Below are 19,011 nucleotides of genomic sequence, written 5' to 3' on the forward strand. Positions count from 1 at the left end.
CACAGGCAAGACTTTAGCTAAAGTGAGCTCCCATCCAGTGAAGTTCCATTCAATGTGAATTCTGCAATAAATTCATATACCATATAAAAATGGGCCAGTCCTGATATAGTGGAAATAACTCTATCAACACTTGCAGCGACTGGTTGATTGGCTGCAGCTGTTTCTCCGTCGATTACGAACAAAGGCTGACACAAGGATACATTTCTACATTATGTCCACAACACATTAAAGAGTGTGTTTGCTCTCTCGCTCCCCGTCATTCCAATTAATTTGGATAAAAATGTAACTTTAGTATTTGACAGGACATGGCAAAGCTGTTCATCTAGATGATGTCTATATTATAAAAAATTAAAATAAAATAATATAAATATGTAACACAAACCCAGTGCCCATTGTTAAATAAGATATTCAGTAAAAAAACAAAAAACAAAACAGACATTCTACAATGACTGGTTTTAAAATATGCAGATATAATTTAATTATGAAGAACTTGAAACAGTGTGGAAATTAAGCTGCGATAGCCAGATTTTTTGCATCTATGCCAAGTAAAGTAGTTAAGTGCATAACATTCTGTTACATTGATAGAAGTGTAGATTACAATCTTACAATGAATTGCCTATATAAGAATGCATTCAGGAGTTCCGAAACATTGTCTTATAACGGTGGGGTGGATTCACATGGTCATGTTTTTGATACGGTAACTGCAATTTTAATGTCATAATTTGGTCATCTGAAGATTCCAGTGGATAATAGCTCTTACTAAAATACCCTTTTCCCATCCTGTTCAGACAACAGCTTTTAATGGAAGGGGGGAAAATACCAATGTGTTTGTTGTTACATGAATTTGATGGCAATTGGTCATTTGAATCCACCTGCCAAATATCTTAACCATGGTTAAAATCAAAATTTAATAATGGCCAACAGTTCCAAAACTCCCTTTCTGATTGCTATACTCAGATGGTTATACACAAAAAATGGTGGGATATCAAATAATTCATAGTGACACCATTGGAAATTATTTGTGGTAACAGTGGCATTTCTGTGTAAACTACTTCACATGAGGAAATATAATTTTGGAATTCCACTAGTTATGCAACCAGATGTTTGTGCGTGAATTGTACATTTTTGTTTCTCTGAAAAGGTAGAAAGGCAGATCTACAAACCCAGTGGAATCACTGGAGTTTCAAAGCAGGATAAGAGTCTTTGGGGGAGGGGGAGAGAAGAGAAGAGAAGATTTGAAAAACAAATGCCCATTGAAAATGTGGTATCCAAATAAGTCCCAGACACTATACAATGTAGCTGGTTAGATCCAGCAAGTAGGATGTCATGTCTATGATCTGATCAAGAATACCTGCCCTTGTCACTCTTCGGATGTTTCTATCCACTTGCTCACATTGAAGACCAAGATATCCTTTTTTACACATGCATTTATTTGGTCGTATGCAGACACCCCCATGTCGACAGGCTGGTTCACATTTTGCTGTAAAAAACACACCAAAAAAACTTATGTAGAGGCTTTCCTAAGAATCAGGGGGGGAAATCCCTATGTACAAAATGGGAACTATTACTCTATCATAATGGCAGCAGTATGGATTTATTTAGTTATTTCCCCCCCAAAATGAACCATTTGCTTTTGTCTGTTTCTCAAAATATAAAACAGGCCATGATACATTATGGGATGGGAAAAGAAGCTTGGATAAAAATATGACAGAAATATGTAAAAGAATACCTTGCTCATGAAAGTATCTCTCTGATTTAGGGAGTCTACCACATTCTTATCAACTGTTATTCTGCATATGGTCTGCAATTGTCTTTTTCTTTGGTAAGGAAATCCCTTGAGCTGCAAGGAATTCTAACCACCCAGAGCTCCATTTTTAAATTAAGTTTAAATGTGAAATGTACAAATTAAAAATCTAAAATGATATGTTTTATTTTTCTCCAACTCATTCAGAGTGAGCATTGGGAGGGTCTACAAAGACTCTTGGACAGGGTAGTTATTACATCCATAGACACTGTTCTAACTCATTGGGATCCATTCCTGGAGTGTATTGCCCTTAGCTGGCCAGGTGGCGGCGGTCAGAATGTCTCCTTTGAATAGAATGACCTTAGGAAGTTCCTTCTGGTCTTTGAACAGTATGGCAAGACAAATGTCCCTCAAGGACTCTATGGCTGCATGCTTCAGAGGTTTCCTTGCCTCACTCATTCTCTTCATTTCACCTGTATGCCACTTCCATCCTCTCATCCCCAGGTCTATTTCCACAGCTTAGCTCCTCTTGTATGCACAGAGAAACTGACTGAAAGCATGAAGAAGCATTTGAAGGATGGCAAATGAATGTTTATGTTTGGTGACAGTGTTAGTCCCCAGATGTGTGTCATTTCATTCCAGTGGTCTCAAACACACTACATATGAGCAACACACACATGCCATTTGATGAAAGCAAATTTCCTAGTCTCTTGCTCTTCGTGATTACCCTCCCTCCCATTCATTGCTTACTGATAGCTTGAATAAATGAGGAATTTAAAATATATGGATTTTTTTTAAAAAAAAACTTTTGTCAGAAGTTGATGGAAGCTTGCTATTTCCATGAATTATTGTGAATGGAATACTAACCAATTCTGCAGAACTCGCCTTCCCAGCCTTGATTACAGCAGCATTTTCCCGTGGGAGTGCAGTGCCCATTTCGACAATGCCTTGAGCATTCAGATGTCAATATCTGGGCAGGAAGAGCTGTTCTTTTGCATTCTTCTGGGACTAAAGGCCTGTAGAAAAATATACAGGCAACATACATATTTAAAAGTCAGGGTCAAAGAGAAATTGTTTACACCTAGACTGGATTCATTTTTTTTCCTCCAAAAGAAAGCTGTTTAAAATGGTCCATGCAACAAGAGTTTACGGAGTTGTGGAAAATTATATCTTGCATATGTTTTAAGAGTTTTTATGATGATGAAATCCACTGTTTTAGAACAATATGCTATTCAATCATTACAGCCAGCAACAATATTTTAAAAGAAGCCTGGTCACACTGCTTTATAGTTTAATAGCTCCTCTTGGACATTCTGCTATCTTGGTAAAAACAGAACTTTTAAAAATTAGTTTAGGTGCTAATAAGAATGCAGTTACCATCCTTTTTTAAAATCTCATTTCAAACACACCAGTATCAGCAGTTAATGATAATGGTGCCACTGATTTTTTTTGAAGTTCTTACTAATATTTTGTAGCAGAGATATATATGAAGGACTAAAATGGCATGCACATATTCTACCTACCTACCTACCTACCTACCTACCTACCTACCAGTGAATAGAACTACAAACATCATAGAGAAGAATCATTAACTCATAGAGTTGGAAGGGGCCATGAGAATAATCTAGTCCAAACCCCTGTAATGCAGGAATTTTTTGCCCAATGCAAAACCCCACAACCCACTATAGTTAGAGGGAGAAAGAACAAAGTATGTGTAGGTGGAAGGGGGAGAGACCTAGGATTGAGGAACTAGAGTAATGAAGCAAGCACAGAACAGGAGAACCAGGAGGGACAACTGGACCTGGGGACAGACCTGTACTTGAGGCAACTGGAGGTCACCTTTGTTTGCAGGCTAATAGACAATTTCACATAAGAACCAATAGTTTTGTACATGTTGCTTTTTCTTTTCCCCATGTTTGCTGTAGCTTAATTAATCTTATTTTTAACATGTATGTTTGAACTTGTCTGATCTATCACTGCTTGGTTCAGATGGTGGAAAGATAACAGCGGTCTCCAGATTAAACAGAGTGGGAGGAGCCCTGCTGGAGAAAGTTGGGAGCATCATCAGAAAAAATATCTCACAAAAATTCTCACATAAGCTACCATCTATTCATATAGCCCAGAAGCCAAAACTGACACGGATTGTTACAGATTTAAGCATTCAGAATTTCTGTTGGTAATCATATATCCCAGTACCACACACACGCATTAGCATTGCAGCTCTGTAATATACCGCAAAGAACATAGAGAAGCAATCAAGTTTTCATGAATACCGTGTAATGAAATAAACAGAGCATCTTGTCTTATGATAGTGTCACACAATAATAAACCTTCAGGTGCTGAAACTGCCTTGGAACGTACTGCACTGAATTCTCCTGGATGGCCAACTCTCAGGAATGAGCTAGCTGAGTTGAGATCCTTTACAGCTCTGTAATTCTGTGCTTCCATTACTATATGTATCCATGAGCTCCAGAAATGCATTATTGGATACTTTGGGTCATGTTACACTTGTTTCATTTTTTAAATTTTGCCCCACCTTTCGGCTAAGAGTTCCTGAGCAGCCCACAGCACAAGACAGTTCCTGCCCTCAGGCTTACTATCTAGAAGAAACAACACAAAAGGGAAAAGGGCAGGAGGAGGAAGGGGCTAAAAAAACTTAGACACCAGCTCTTAAAGCTACAGTTCTTACAATGACAAGTTGGGATAGAAACAGTTCAGGTAGACTGATGGAATGTGCATTACTAGGTGACAGATGAGATGAGAAAAGAAGGGACACAGGCAGCTTGTCTTTCAGCACAGCCAATGGAATAGCCCTGCTTCCATTCTCTCCTGCTGCTGGAGCCTGATGGAATGGCTGCTGTGAGATGACACTTGAAGGAAAGGCAGAGCCAATAATTGAAGTCAGATTCATGGATAAGTTGGGTGAGCAAACCACTTCATGAGTTCCAGAGGCTTAAGCTGCTCTTCATACTTAGGAGTCTCAATCAATGTGATTTGGTAGACCTGTGTTCGATATAATCAGTCACTGTACATTACATACAACGGCGCATGTGTGTTCCTGCATGCAGTTTCATGTTGACATGTACTTTTCTTCCTGAAAGCCCTGTCCATGGGATTTTTTTGGGGGTGGGGGTCTTAATTCCAAGCCCAGAAGCAGTAAGCAGCAACATATGCTGATAACACACAGCTCTACCTCTCCTTTACATCTGCAGGTGTGGCAGCGGATGTGCTGGACCCTTGCCTTGCCTTGGTATTGGACTGGATGGGAGCCAACAAACTGAAGCTCAATCCAGAGAAGACTGAGGCACTGTTAGTGGGCAGATCTCTAGACTGCATGGATGATAGGCTGCCTGCTCTTGATGGGATTACACCCCTTCTGAAGGAGTGGGTACATAGCTTGGGGGTAATTCCTGGAGCCTTTGCTGTCACTTGAGAGTCAGTTTGTCTTAGTGCTGTGGAGTGTCTTCCATCAGCTTCAGCTGGTGTTCCAGCTGTGCCCCTATCTGGACATGGATAGTCTAACTCCTGTTGTCTATGTTCTAGTAACCTCTAAGTTAGATTACTGCAATTCATTATATATAAGGCTGCCTTTGAAGATGGTTTGGAAACTTCAGCTGGTGCAGAATTTTGGGGCAAGTTTGCTCACTAGGGGAAGATGGTTTGAGCATACAGTATTACATTGATCCTGGCCCAACTGCTCTCCCCCATGTAAACCAACCAGACCCTGCAATCATCATCTGAATCATTTCTTTGTGTGCCACCCCCACAAGCAGTCTGGAGGGTGGCAACATGAGAACAGGCCTTTTCTGCAGTGGCTCCTCATTTGTGGAATGCTCTCCCCAGGGAGGCTCACCTGGTGCCCGCATTATATATCTTTAGCACCAGACGAAAACATTTCTCTATAAGCAGGTCTTTGGCTGATAACAGTCTTTTGTTGTTGTTGTTTAGTCGTTTAGTCGTGTCCGACTCTTCGTGACCCCATGGACCATAGCACGCCAGGCACTCCTGTCTTGCACTGGATAACAGTCTATATACCCTTTTAAATGTGTTTGTGGGAGAAGGGTTTATTTTTTCTTGTTGTTCTTACTTTTATTATGTATTTTGGGTTTTCATTTTGTATTTTTATGTCGTGAACCTCCCTGTGATCTTCAGATGAAGGGTGGTATACAAATAAATAACAACAACAACAACAACAGGTTTACACAAACATGCATTCAAATACACACCCACCAGCAATGTCAAAGGCTATCTGAAGAAGTGTGCATGCACACGAAAGCTCATACCAAAATATAAACTTAGTTGGTCTTTAAGGTGCTACTGAAGGAATTTTTTTATTTTACAACAACAGTTATAGATCTGAGGGGACCTTATGAAATTAACCCCATTCCCCTGTCAGTGGCAGAAATCCCACCTAAAATTGTCTTTATCCAGGTGTGGTGGAAGAGGAAGTGGGAGCAAAGGAAAGAATAAAAACTTTTCTTCAGAGGACAGCAATGCAAACATTTTCTAATTAATTTCTCCTTAGGCCTAATCACCAACAGAGGCTTCATCACTCTTGGTTTTAAAGAAAACCCTGAATAAGTCCCCCCCCCCCAGTCTGTATTTGGTTAATCAGCTGCATAAAAATAATGTTTAGCAGCTAATGCTTTTGTTTTGAAGATAATGATTTTTAATTTAATGGTATGTTTGCTATTACTGTATTTTATTTTATTTAAATACAAACTGCCTTGTGAGGGTAGTGTACCCTAAAAGGCAGGTTAAACTTCTTTAAATAAAACAAATACGGTAAGTAACTACTTCTCTAGCATAAACACAGCACCCCTTCAGGTATGATTTTTCAGTACATTTGCTTTCAGTGCTGGGAGGCATGCCAAGAGCTCATTACTTGATTTACTACAAGGGAATGATGTGGGGAGGAAGAAAAAGAGCCTCCCCTGCTTTCAGATTTTTAAACCCAGCAGCATATCAAATTTATTCTTATATGGTATACTTGTTCATGACCTCTAGTCTTTAAGAAATTCTGTCATATTTGAAAACTAGTCCCCAGTGGAGCCTGTATCAGTGTTAATAGCTGTGAGGTCAATGCAACTGCTAAACAGTTTGTATTACTGTCAGGGTGGTCATGAAAACAACACCTGCTGCATGAGGCCTTGGCAGCTGGGTCAACAGGCACTGTGGGAATTTATCAATTTAGGGGGCCACTTGCATAGCACTTTGACGGATGAATCGGGAAAGAAACTGGCTTAAGGGGCTAAAGCTGCTCAATTATGTATTACATTCTTTACGGCAGCAGAGAAAGCAGCTCCGTGCATGCATCCAAAACCAGGCAAAATATAAACCAAAGGGGTAATTTTTTGCCTTATAAAATGAAGTACACAAAGAGGTCCTTAATAGCCAATGTTAGAAAGGAAGGGAGGGGGAATGGAAGTGCTCTGTGCATGAATTAAGATGTGCCTTAAAAAAGAATAACACCCCCCCCCCAAAAAAAAACTGATGTTACAAAGTTTAAAGTCTTTGGGTTTACAAATTCAAAGAACACTAATGTGCATGTTTCACCCACAAGGAAGGCAGCTGCACGTAGATAGGACAATGAGCCAAGCAAGTTATCATTCTAAATATACATATGTATTTTGAAGCACTCGTTCTGGGCTTCTACAACTGCAAATGACCTTAAGGATTAGGGACATTTTGAATTCAAAGGAATCTCATGGTCCATTTGGGTGGATTCCCCTGTCAACTGCTGTTTGCTGACAACTTTATATTACATAGTTCCCCAGTATTATTTAAAGGCAATCGGGCATAAGAAGATAATTGTGGAGAAGAGGTTTTCATCCTGTGTGTTTTACAGAATTATAGGGTTGTAAAAGGGTCTGAAAGCATCCTGAGGAACCACTACCTTATAGTAGGGTTCTCCCATACACAAAGCCATATAGATTACAGTTTTATGCTCTTTATTCTTAATTCATGTCTTCTAAGGTAAAGTGCTCCTTACAAACAAAACAAAACAGAACTGAATGGTGTTATTTGTGCCTGAAGTGTCTGTACAATGCATAGGAAAACTACACCAAAAGTTCAAGAAAAGTGAGCTAAATGTCACTGGAGCTCATTTATACAGGACAGGGTAAATAAAGTATTCTGCAGAAGTTCTTATCTCATTCCTCAAACATGTTCATCAGATTTGGCACTGGCCTATTTATTTTGAATGTTTGTAAGTGATGCCAATAAAGGTTTGATGATGATGATTTGGCTGAAATATCATTATTTGTCTTAAGGCTAGCCAGGTAAGATATATCTGAACCACCAGCAGCAGGCCCGGTCCTACGTGCAGGCTGGGTGGCGCAGGGCACCATGGCGCCGGCCCACCAGGAGGGCGCCCCGAGCTGCGCCCACCTGCTGGCCGACCGGTCCGCCGCGCAGCTGCGCCCACCCGCCTGCCGCGCAGCCGCGCCTGTTGCACCCGCGCGGCGCCCACCCGCCCACCGCGCTGGGAAACGGGGCGGGAGGGCGCCGGAGGATCCGGCACACCACGGCGCCGGGAGCGCTTAAGACGGCGCTGACCAGCAGCACAGTGTCATGTTTCTTTCAATTGCCCCGTGTTAGTTTGCACATTTTCCACATACATACATGCTTCTGGCTCTCAGATTTGTTTCTTTGTGGGTTTCTTTTGCTCGTGACTATTTACAGCTTCATGTGTACTAATGCAACGTTCAAAAAATAAATCCCTCCAAAAGGGAAGGAGAGAAGCTAGATACCGGTATGTCTGCAAGGCATTTGTTGTGCTCTCCCTGCAAAGAAATTCAGAGAAGAAATGGAGCAAGAAGCATGACAGGTAAATAAGGAAATGTTGCTTTTAAAACTTTATAAAATGTGGGAAATGCCCTCACTGTGGAGGAAGGTGGGAATGAATGGACAAACAGGAGCAAATTAAGCTTCAGTTAAAAGAAGACAAAACAATGGAACAGGGTTATTGTTTCATGGCATCCCTATTTAAATACAGTACTGAAAAACCTGCCTGTGCCCTTGAGCAGGGCTAATATTAAGGGAGTTCAAAAGACCAACAATATGTTGGACAGATGGCTGGGGGGGATTGTAGGGACATGTGGGCTGCACTCCTTCCCCACAATCTGGGCATTTGATTGGTGTCAAAAGGGGTTCTATACAAGAACTGTAGAGTTTCCTCACATAGTGATCGAACATGCAGATGTGTGTGGACACAATGTGTGTCAGCAGTGGTGGTCAGCCTGCTCTTTGCAACTCTGCAACCCCCATCTGAGTTCTTCCAAAGCATGTGGGGGGCACCTGAAACCGCCTTATTGTGGTGAAAGTTGTTCCTTGAAGTGTTGTTGCCTTACTTCAAGCAGCTTGGCAATGAAGACTTTCCTCATCTCTATGAAGGAATCTGAGCACAGATATGACTAATAGTGTGGAAAACTTCTGCTGTACAGGGGAAGCCAATAGCAATTTATTTTACGATATCTCAATGCTGCTTTTCAGGCAAACCTTACAAAGTGGTTTACATTTAAAAACCTTACAAAGTGGTTTACATTTAAAAAAAATAGATCAAGAATAATGAATACATCTCTAGAATGAAACAGTAGCAGCAAATTAGAGGGTGAGGGAACTTCTGGAAAGCCGTATTTGTCCGCCTTTCAGGGCAAGATGGTTCATGAGTAGCCCTGTGGTAGCAGTTGGGGGCAAGAGGGAGGAGTCACCTCTCCTGGAACACTAGGAGGTATGTGGTGGACAGCTCTCAAGGCTCCCCTCCTTTCTCTTCTCCTCGCAAGTGCAATGCAGTTGTAAAGGTTCAGTCTGTTGATTCTTTGAAGGGACGGATTGTGTATCATGTATATGAATTTCAGAAAATCATTTTATTGACTTTCACCACTGGCTACTCTAACAAATGTGAGGCAGTTCATGGAGCGGACAATTCCACCTCAGTGGCCCCCAAAAGCACATTGGGCCACTGACAGCCTTATACCATGGTCTATTATCACCTGAAAGGCTTGACTTTCACTTGACTTATATTTAGATTGTATTGTATACTAGTTAATTCCCCTGGGTCTGAGAGCTTTCCTTGTTGTGAAAATGCTATCTTACCCACTTGAAGCTCAGTTTTTCTGTGCATCTGATAAGATCCAGTTTTTAAGATAAATGTCAGTTCTCATTGACTAGACATCTGGCAGGTCTGTTCTACTTATAACAGACTTTCTAGGTGTCTAGGAAGAAATGCTTGGTGTATTTAAAGGGTATTAGGAAATGTTTTAACCCAGTAATCCTCTTCCACATGTACTTGGGACATGGGCGTACCCAGCACGGGGCAGAGGGGGGCAGCCGTGGGGCAGGGGGAAGCAGGGCCGGCACAGCCGTGGGCGAGAGCGGCGCTGCCAGCGGGGCTGGTGGGGGGAGGCGGAGCACAAGTCCTGGCCACCGCGCTGCGCCCTCCCTCCAGCTCCCCATTGCACCCTCTGGCAAGGCCAAGCGCGGCGGGAAACCAGAGAGCGTGACGGGAAGCTGGAGGGCGCGGTGCGGCAGGTGGGAACGCCGAACTCGCGCTCCACTGGGCTGTGCTCCGCCTCTGCCCACCAGCCTCGCCAGCAGTGCCGCTCTCGCCCCCGGCTGCGTGCTCTGCCGGGGTCCTGGCCATAGTGCACCGGGGGCAGCCCAGCAGGCCAGAGCGAGCGCCCTGGCTGCGTGCTGTCAGCGGAGCCCCGGCGCCTCCGACTGCAAAAAGCTTCACGGCACCTAGGTGAGACTGGAGTCAGTTTCACCTGGGCTCTGTAGCCCCGCCCACATCTCCACTTTGTGGCCCCTCCCCTCCCGTGCCTTGGCCCCGCCACTTGCCCCCCTAGTTTTGATCCTGGGTACGCTCCTGACTTGGGATGTTGCATGTACAGAAGAGCACTTTTTCATGTGCTATCCCTATGGGATCCTGCTGCTTGCATCAAACAAGACCAGAGCTACTGCTCTGCCTTCCACTTACAGCAGGCATCCCCAAACTTCGGCCCTCCAGATGTTTTGGACTACAATTCCCATCTTCCCCGACCACTGGTCCTGTTAGCTAGGGATCATGGCAGTTTGGGGATGCCTGACTTACAGAAACTGGTGTGGAATCCTACTGCAGAGAAGTAACAAGGGAATTCTGTGCAGACTGGCAGGGCAAGCCCACTGCTACATTTCCATCTGTACTAAGCATTGCACATACACAAGAGAACAGTACTATGGGGATGCTGTGCAAAGAGCCATGTGGACAGACTACTTTTCTATGTGTACTTTAGTTCTAGCCATTTCATTCAAAAGATGTATGGGATGTGAAATAATGATTTCAGTGTAATTTTGCCCACATGCCAAAACACCCGTAAAAGAAATCTTGTGAAATCCTTTAGTGCTGCTATCTTAACAAAATCTTTCCTGGCTTTCCATTTTTAAAATGAGTTTCATTTCAAATGTATGCCAGAGTACATAGTGTCATTTGCAGAGTGTATTTCCCCCTCTTGTCTTATTCCAGCCAGATGCATTACCCTCTGCCGCACATTAAATAGCTAACCAGGAACTCTGCATTGGGAGGTCTGGCCTTTCAGGTATGTCATTTTGAGACCACCCTAATCGCCGAGGCAACAGGAGCACAAAGCCAAGGTCAAACAAAGCAACCCCCTTGTAATTAGATACTAATAGTGGATTAAAGGTGTAAAATTCACCTAAATCCACACACCAACAGACTAAACAATCCAAATGAAGCCAGCAAGATTTGTTTTGCAAAAATACTTTCCCACCTAGAATTCATAAATAAAACAAATATAGTATGCTTGATAGACTGCAGTAACATCTGCTTCTTAATTAATAACATTTCAGTGGCAGATACATGACAAAGTAATGGAACTTTCCTATATGTTATTAATTTACTGTTAGGTTGTTCAAAATCCTGAATCACTTATACCCCTCTGTCAAAGGAGAGCCCTCTTATTTCAGCTTCCCTGCCACTTTGCCATTTCCTGCACATCTCAATAGTCTACACATCCAAGTATTGATGGACTACCCTGCCTCCACAATACTCCACATTACCTTCTCCATTTCCAATAAAAAAGCTGTTGTTTGTATTTTACTCATGAATTTGAAAGCTTATTCATTTGAATGACAAATCTGTTTGAACTTTAAAGAGTGGGTTTTCATGGGGAAGGCTCTGGAGGAAAAAAAGGGGGTGCTTGGACATGGAGATTTAAAGTGTGGACAGTGCCTGGAAAGAACAGATGAAAGGTAAGTGGAGATAAGCCCTTTTTCTCTTTGCTTAGCTGTGTGACTCTTGGCAGTGCTGTTTTTCTATTAAAAAAAAAAAAGATACCAGAACTCACAGCGAATACCTCCCTTGTTCTCTTATAATGGCAATGGTGCCCACCTGAGTGGTACTGGAACTGAGCTCCGGTGAGTTCTAGCTGAAAAACAGGCCTCCTTGTGGCAGGTGAGCCGCTGCTGGTTACTGGGAGGAAGAGGGGAGGGGGAGGGTAAACAGCACCAACTCACTCACTCACTAACTCACTAAAGCATCTCTTACCTTTTGGGGTCAACAATTTTGTAGAGCTTCCCATTGTGAGAGTGTGTCATGCTTTTACTGCTTGCTAAGATGTAGACCTCACCTGTTAAGAAAACGCATACCATAAATGATTAGTGGTATTCAGTAAAAAACTGAAAAGTTAATGTACAATTTGTGGCTCTTTCTTTTTGTGCGGCAAGGATATTACAATATTACCTAATTCTGCTTTACATTTGTATTTCCGGTTTGTTTTTTGTTTTTTTAAAAAAGCAAACAGAACTGAGAAAGAACAACTTGGCTGATAAAGCCCCAAAGATTCATGGCAGGGCATGGAAACTGAACCTGGGACCCCCTGGTCAAAGTCTAAAGATCTGAAGATACATTCTGTGCTTGGGTCTCAGTATCTGACCTCAGTCTCAGTCCTTGTTGTGCATTTATGTGAATATATTTCTCCAAAAGCCCCTGGCACAAAAGAGGCATATAAACTTTGCTGGCATTTCTCTTTCTGTCACAGTGTGAAAAAGGACTAAGGGAGCAATCCTAACTAACTTCCTACAGTCTGCTGGGGCTTTATGGGGTGGTGGGGCCAAAGTTATATCCAAAACTTTGTGGCCGGGACAGAGGGTTGTCAGAGGCAGGCAGATGGCTGTGCCAGCCTAGATCTGACTCAGCCTCACCATAAGAAAATTGTGTTTGGGGCCTTTCTGCTGGCTTCTGCTGCCAGGGTCCCTACTGGGAGCACTTCTGCCTGCCCACATGTTTGCAGGTGGAAGAGGGAGTTTCACACCAGTAGTCAGTGGGAGACTGAAAGTAGCAATGTGGTTTCAATTGCTCTTGTAACATGAGCAGGGCAATTCGGGAAAACATTTCATAGAGTTTTGTTAGTTTGGAAAAATGAAGACTCAGTCATTCTGAAGATATGTTGCAATTGATATACTGTACCCAGTACACTGCACATTACGGAGATAGCTTGTCCATGTTCTGGAAACCTCCCGTTTTAGACTACTGCAATGCACTGTAGGTGAGACTCACTGAAGACTGCTAATAAATGGTAAGTAGTAGAAAATGCAACCCATAGGTTAATAACTGGAGCTGTTGGGAATACATCTTGCCTGTGCTTATGTAGCTCCATTGGCTTTTGTTCTAGTACTATTCCAAGTGCCAGTGCTTACTTTTAAGGCTCTGCACAGATTAGGATGTGGATATCAGAAGGAAAGTTCGCTTCCATCTTTGGAGCCCCTTCTTGAGCACCCACACTACCTGGAGTTTTTATTTATTTAAACACATTTATAAACTGCTTAAGTGACAGGGCCTTCTTGGTATTGGCCCGTTTATGGTATTGTCTCTATAGGAAGGCTCTCCTGGTGCCTACACTAAGGTATTTTGGGTCCCAGGGGAAGATTTTTTAAATTTCCACAGGCTTTTAATATCCAATGAGCTTTTAATATTTGAATATCTTATTGCTACTTTTTAATCCTAGTGTTTTATTCTTTGTTTTCATTTTATTACATTTTTTAAAATTTTCTTTTTTCTTTTTTCTTGTGAACCACCCTGATAATAATGTATTGAATTGCAATATAGAACTTTTATAAATGCACACATAGATAGATAGATGATAGATAGATAGATAGATAGATAGATAGATAGATAGATAGATAGATAGATAGATAGATACCGGTAGGTAGGTAGGTAGATGATAGATAGATAGATAGATAGATAGATAGATAGATAGATAGATAGATAGATAGATAGATAGATAGATAGATGATAGACAGATAGATAGATACCGGTAGATAGATAGATAGATAACACAAGACACATCTTGGCCAAGTTCTTCTTATAAATATAATAATATCCTAAAGAAGCTGTTTTTGTCTTACCTACTTCATCTTCACCAAATCCCAAGATATGTCCTGAAAAGAAGCCTCTACATGAACCACTGTTGCCCAGACACAGTGGTTTCTCTTGCCACTGTTTGGTCACGGGGCTCTGTTGCAGTGTTAAAAAATTTCTGTAAACACAAATAAAAAAGTGACAAAATGTTATATAGTGTGCTTTACACCAATAAAATCTTGAACTATAATGAACATATGTAAGATGGATTCCTTTAAAATCTGAGCCATAAATCCAACAATCCAGATTATACTTTGTGCCTCTGAGCATTGATAAATTCTCATGAAATATGAAATGGACTGATGTAGCACAATGTTTTGATGAATCCAGACCTATTATGCTTTTATGCTATTATGCTTTTGTCACTGAGAGCTAGTTGAGGTGCTCTAAAAGGCTTTCCATGTGATTGGTGGCAATGGCAGAACAAGCTGATTGCGCGCCTGGGGCAGCGCATGTGACCTGCGCCTACCACGTGTGGAGGTGGGGCCAGCTGGAGCAGGACACTCTGTGGGGCCTCTGAGGAGTCTGCGTGCCTCCTCCAACTCAGCCGCCCTATAGCTGGGGAGGAGGAGGTGGACAGACCAGGAGAGATGCATAGCTCGGGCACTCTGCATGCCCCACGGTGAGTGCCACCTGCCATGTTGTCACCCGCCTCAGGGGTGACACCCGCAGCGAACCGCCCCCGCTGCACCCCCTTCCTCTGCCCCTGATTGGTGGGGCTTTTGATTCCGCCCTCTCTTGGGAACAACAACGGATCTACCACTTGCCAAAAGATGTGGAACCCTCAAAATCCCACAGTACCTATACACAATGTATTTCACTCCTGGTACCACATGTTTTCTTCAACACGAAGTCCCAGATTCAATGTAGTAATTTCGACCAGATATTTTCTAACAAGCAAACACCCATACATGTGCAACATCCATTAACTGAACATAACCTTCCCTAACTGAACAAACTAACCAACAGGCTTGCTCTTAAGAAGCTGTTCACCTGAAACATGCAGTAGCATACATCAGCGTGGGATGTGTGCACAAAGGGGCCTGCAGACTAGGAGAGAGGAGAAGGCATGGAAATGCGGAAGGGACAGTTGCGATAAGTAAGGTGGCAGGGAGAAAAAGGGGTGGTTGCAGAAAGGGCAGGAGGAGGAGGAATGGGAATGCAGGTGAAAATGAAAGCGGGGCATGAAACAGTCTACAGCATCAGAGGAAATGGTGACTTCATAAATGGGTGAAAAGGGTGCTTAGTAGTTGCCATGTGTGGGAGGAAGAAGATGCAGGGGGTTATTATGAGGGTGGCTGCATCTGTACTGCTTTTGTGCGAGTTTTAAAGAAACTTACCCATTGCGGTCTGCAAATATATAACTTCCATAAAGTCTTTCAGACTGGCAGCCTCTGTATACAAATCCACCAACCAATGGCCCACTACTGAATGGCTTGAATTCCAAAAGTGAAGGCTCACTTTCTAAAAAGGAACTACCATAGTGTTAGATTAAATGCAATTTCATTTGTTAAAGACATGTTTTAATTCAAAGAGGAGAGTAAAAAAATCAGGATATTTGTATTTCAACAAACCCTGTGCTGCAAACCAGAAAAAGCAAGGTAGAATTTAGGCTAAAATAACATTACAGTTTCTTTAGTCAGTAACATTTGTCCTTTAAAGCATGCACTAGGACTGTGCTGCATAAGATCTTATGCAGCACAATCCTAGTGCATGCTTTAATTGAATTTTCACAGTCTACTTTTTGCATTTCATTATCATTTGACTGCATCTTGCACAACTGTTTTCTCTCTCCACTTCACGCCTCAGATGAAGTGGATTCTAGTCTACAAAATCTTACATTTTCATTACTTATTAAGATGCCACAAGATTCTTCCTTGTTTTCCAAAAATATATAATTTTAAATGATTGGCACAGACATGATTTTTGTTTGCTTGACTCTAGCAAGCTAGAGACTACTGCACTTACTTTTTTCTTAATTTTTGGGAAATGAATTTGCATGTTAAACTTTTAGGGTAAGTAAGACAATATTATGCAATCTGACAAATTATTCTTTTAAGCAAGGGACCACAGTACTTTACTCTAATTGCATTCTTCCCTGGGTGGTCATAATTTTGCATTACAAAATTGCTTCGTTTCATCTTCATTAGAATCACCCAGAATTCCACTGGAACTGTGGCTTAATAAATCCATTTTCAAACCACATCACTCTTTAGTATGGCATTTATAAAATGCACCCACAAATATGTGCAATAGCTAAAGCTGAAATCTAGAAGAGGGCTAGTCATGCTCTCAAGTTCCACTGATTTCAGCGGGTCCTAAGTGCTCATAACTCTATTCTAGGCTGTAGATAATGCTGCAACCTTTTAAAATAATGTATCTGTAACTATGAGACTAGAAATACTTTAATTTGAAAGGAGTGTCTAATGGTCAAAATATTTTAAAAATCTTCCTTTTGCTCCCTTTCACATATAACATTTTAGATATGCCTGTAGGGCTGTACTCACTATCCTACACATTCTTAGAAGGCTATTTAAATACAGTGGTACCTCGACTTATGAACAACTCGACAACCGAATTTTTTGACTTACGAATGGGGCAAATGGCCGCACGCTTACGAATTTCTCGACATCCGAACGGAAACCGTGGCGGTTTTAGATAGGGTTTTTTCGACTTATGAATTTTTAGATGGGGTTGCTTCGACTTACGAATTTTTCCGTTTCCAGTGCATTCCTATGGGAAAACGCGTTTCCAATGGCGCTTTTCGACTTACGAATTTTTCGACCTACGAAGGTGCCTTCGGAACGGATTAAATTCGTAAGTTGAGGCAGCACTGTATACTGTACGTATTATAGGACTTACCATAATCTTTCCCCTTTATTATCTGAAGGATTCTTGCTGAGGACCTGTTCTTCCCATTGGAGTCTGAACAAAGTATTGTTAAATTAATATTTACATCAGTTGGGTGACGATCCACGGCACACCTGTTCAACAGCATGTTAAAAGAGAGATGAAACAGCAAACCTTCTCTCCTTTACCACTTTGCTTCTATACCAGAATACAAAACAATGCTTTCCATGCTTTCCATGCTGATCCTCAAGTGCATGTAAATGACCATTCTTATAAGGTTTGTTTACTATGCGTGTTTGGAAACCTTAGCCTGGGAGCTGAATACGGCCCTCTGGGCCTCTCTGTGTGGTCCTCCAGACAATCCTTTAGCCACCCCACCCCAGACCTTTTCTTGCTGGAAAGATGGAGTAGTGTGTGTGTGTGTGTGTGTGTGTAGAAATATAACCTACTTACCTGCCTGGATTGTGGAGTCCATGGGCAAAAATTTCAGGAGGCTGATTGGTGCTGTTAAAGTGTGGGTTGCTCCGTGGTATGGAATAAGGCACATGGCAGAAATCAGTATCTACATCCAGGCGTAACACAGAACCTGTAAAATCACTGAGAAAGTTGGAAGATAACACAATTGATTTTTAAAAAGGATTTTTACTTGGCAGCATTCATTTAAATAGTAGTGCAATAAACACAGGAAATTACCCAACGAAAGGGTAATCTCTGTGGGTTTAATGCAGCATGCTGACTCTATGAGATAACGTAGCTCTAAATTGCCTCCACTTGTTAAGTCTCAGTTTGGCCTCTTTAGGAGACAGAAATGACATGCTGCATGCACTTATGATTTTCACTGGACACATTTGCTCAAATGAGTTCCTTCATTTTGGAGGACTGGCACTTGTGCTTAGCTACATCGAGTGAGGAGCAGTGTAAATAGAGCAGTATGGATAAAATACATTTCCCCCCATTAAGCTTTAATGCTTCTATGGTGGTCTGCATCTTGCTATTCTAATTCATTCACTGAAGTGATCAGCACATGAATTGTATAAATATAGTGAATGAGGGGGATTGGCACATGTTTTCAATGATGAAGATTATATTACTGATCTGTATTGGACATCTAAATGGTAGAATTAATTTAGAGGGTGTGGTGCTGAAAAAGAATCAATAAATAAGAAAGATTTTATCCACTGGTAATTATTATACCTCAAACCATCCATCTCCTCCATATCATCTATAGTGATCATCCCATCACCAAGGAATGTGTATAAAAATCCATCAGGGCCAAACAGCAGCTGTCCTCCAAGGTGTTTTCTGTGTAGCTCTGCAACTTCTAGAAAACCTTTTGCTGTTCTCACATCAACCTGATGTGGATTTTTCCTGTAGCACAGAAAAAGGATTGCGTAATTAATCTCAATAATATATTTCCATTAAAATTATGTTTAAAATGTTTCTTCTCTGCCCCAGAATCATCCTTGCATTAGTTCAGAATGGCAGGGACATACGGTTTTTGAAATAAAACTTTGTCCTAGGTCCTCTTAAACATAGGTAAGGCATGATAGCTTCAACTCAATTGGCCTGGGGGGGCCAATGTTTCCTTAGTGGACTGTGACTGGCCATCAAACACTGTGTGGGTTTTTGTGTGTGTATTGTTTTGTTGCTTTTCTTTGCTTGCCATGTGGCAAAGGTTTTGCATCCTGAATGTATCTCAGGTTTTTGTTGCTGATATTAAGAGACAACCAGTGTGGTATAATAGAGAAGGGTTAGGGAACCTGTGGCACCCCAGATGTTGGATGTTATTGCTGAACGCTAGCAACGCTGCCTGTGCCTAATGTGAGTTGGAGTCCAACAACATATGAACAGCCATAGGTTCCTCCTCCCTGAGTTAGTCTTAGACTAGGGCTGGGGTGACTCAGTCATAAGATGACCATGGACTAGTCACTATTCTCTTAATAGGGTTGCTGCGAGGATAAATTTGGGGAAAATGTGTATGCCACCCCAAGGTCCTTGG

At 41.8% G+C, this 19,011-nt stretch overlaps 1 protein-coding gene and 1 long non-coding RNA gene across 6 annotated transcripts in view; one reads left to right on the top strand and one right to left on the bottom strand.

Moving 5' to 3' along the window:
- Positions 1-5,058, top strand: part of LOC148687349 (uncharacterized) — a 36,758-nt gene extending 31,700 nt beyond the window's left edge. Inside the window, exon 4 of the long non-coding RNA XR_015947729.1 lies at positions 4,957-5,058. This is a non-coding gene — a long non-coding RNA (uncharacterized LOC148687349). The remainder of the gene's footprint in view (positions 1-4,956) is intronic.
- The window catches only part of HHIP (hedgehog interacting protein), a 68,499-nt gene that overhangs the window by 543 nt on the left and 48,945 nt on the right, over positions 1-19,011 (bottom strand). The window contains exons 6-14 of one of the 5 annotated variants that reach the window (XM_088660280.1): positions 18,207-18,380; positions 17,466-17,609; positions 17,025-17,146; positions 15,503-15,626; positions 14,150-14,280; positions 12,291-12,372; positions 2,612-2,760; positions 1,356-1,480; positions 181-333 (exon numbers count right to left, since the gene is read on the bottom strand). In XM_088660280.1, coding sequence (XP_088516406.1) covers positions 319-333; positions 1,356-1,480; positions 2,612-2,760; positions 12,291-12,372; positions 14,150-14,280; positions 15,503-15,626; positions 17,025-17,146; positions 17,466-17,609; positions 18,207-18,380 — 1,066 coding nt within the window. In that variant the 3' untranslated portion in view covers positions 181-318. Of the gene's footprint in view, positions 1-180; positions 334-450; positions 1,481-2,611; positions 2,761-12,290; positions 12,373-14,149; positions 14,281-15,502; positions 15,627-17,024; positions 17,147-17,465; positions 17,610-18,206; positions 18,381-19,011 lie in introns of those variants that run through there. The other 4 variants (XM_088660279.1, XM_088660277.1, XM_088660278.1 and 1 more) reach the window with 4 other exon arrangements.

Source organism: Zootoca vivipara, chromosome Z1 (assembly GCF_965207765.1).
Source record: "Zootoca vivipara chromosome Z1, rZooViv2.hap1.1, whole genome shotgun sequence".
Lineage (NCBI taxonomy): Eukaryota > Metazoa > Chordata > Lepidosauria > Squamata > Lacertidae > Zootoca > Zootoca vivipara.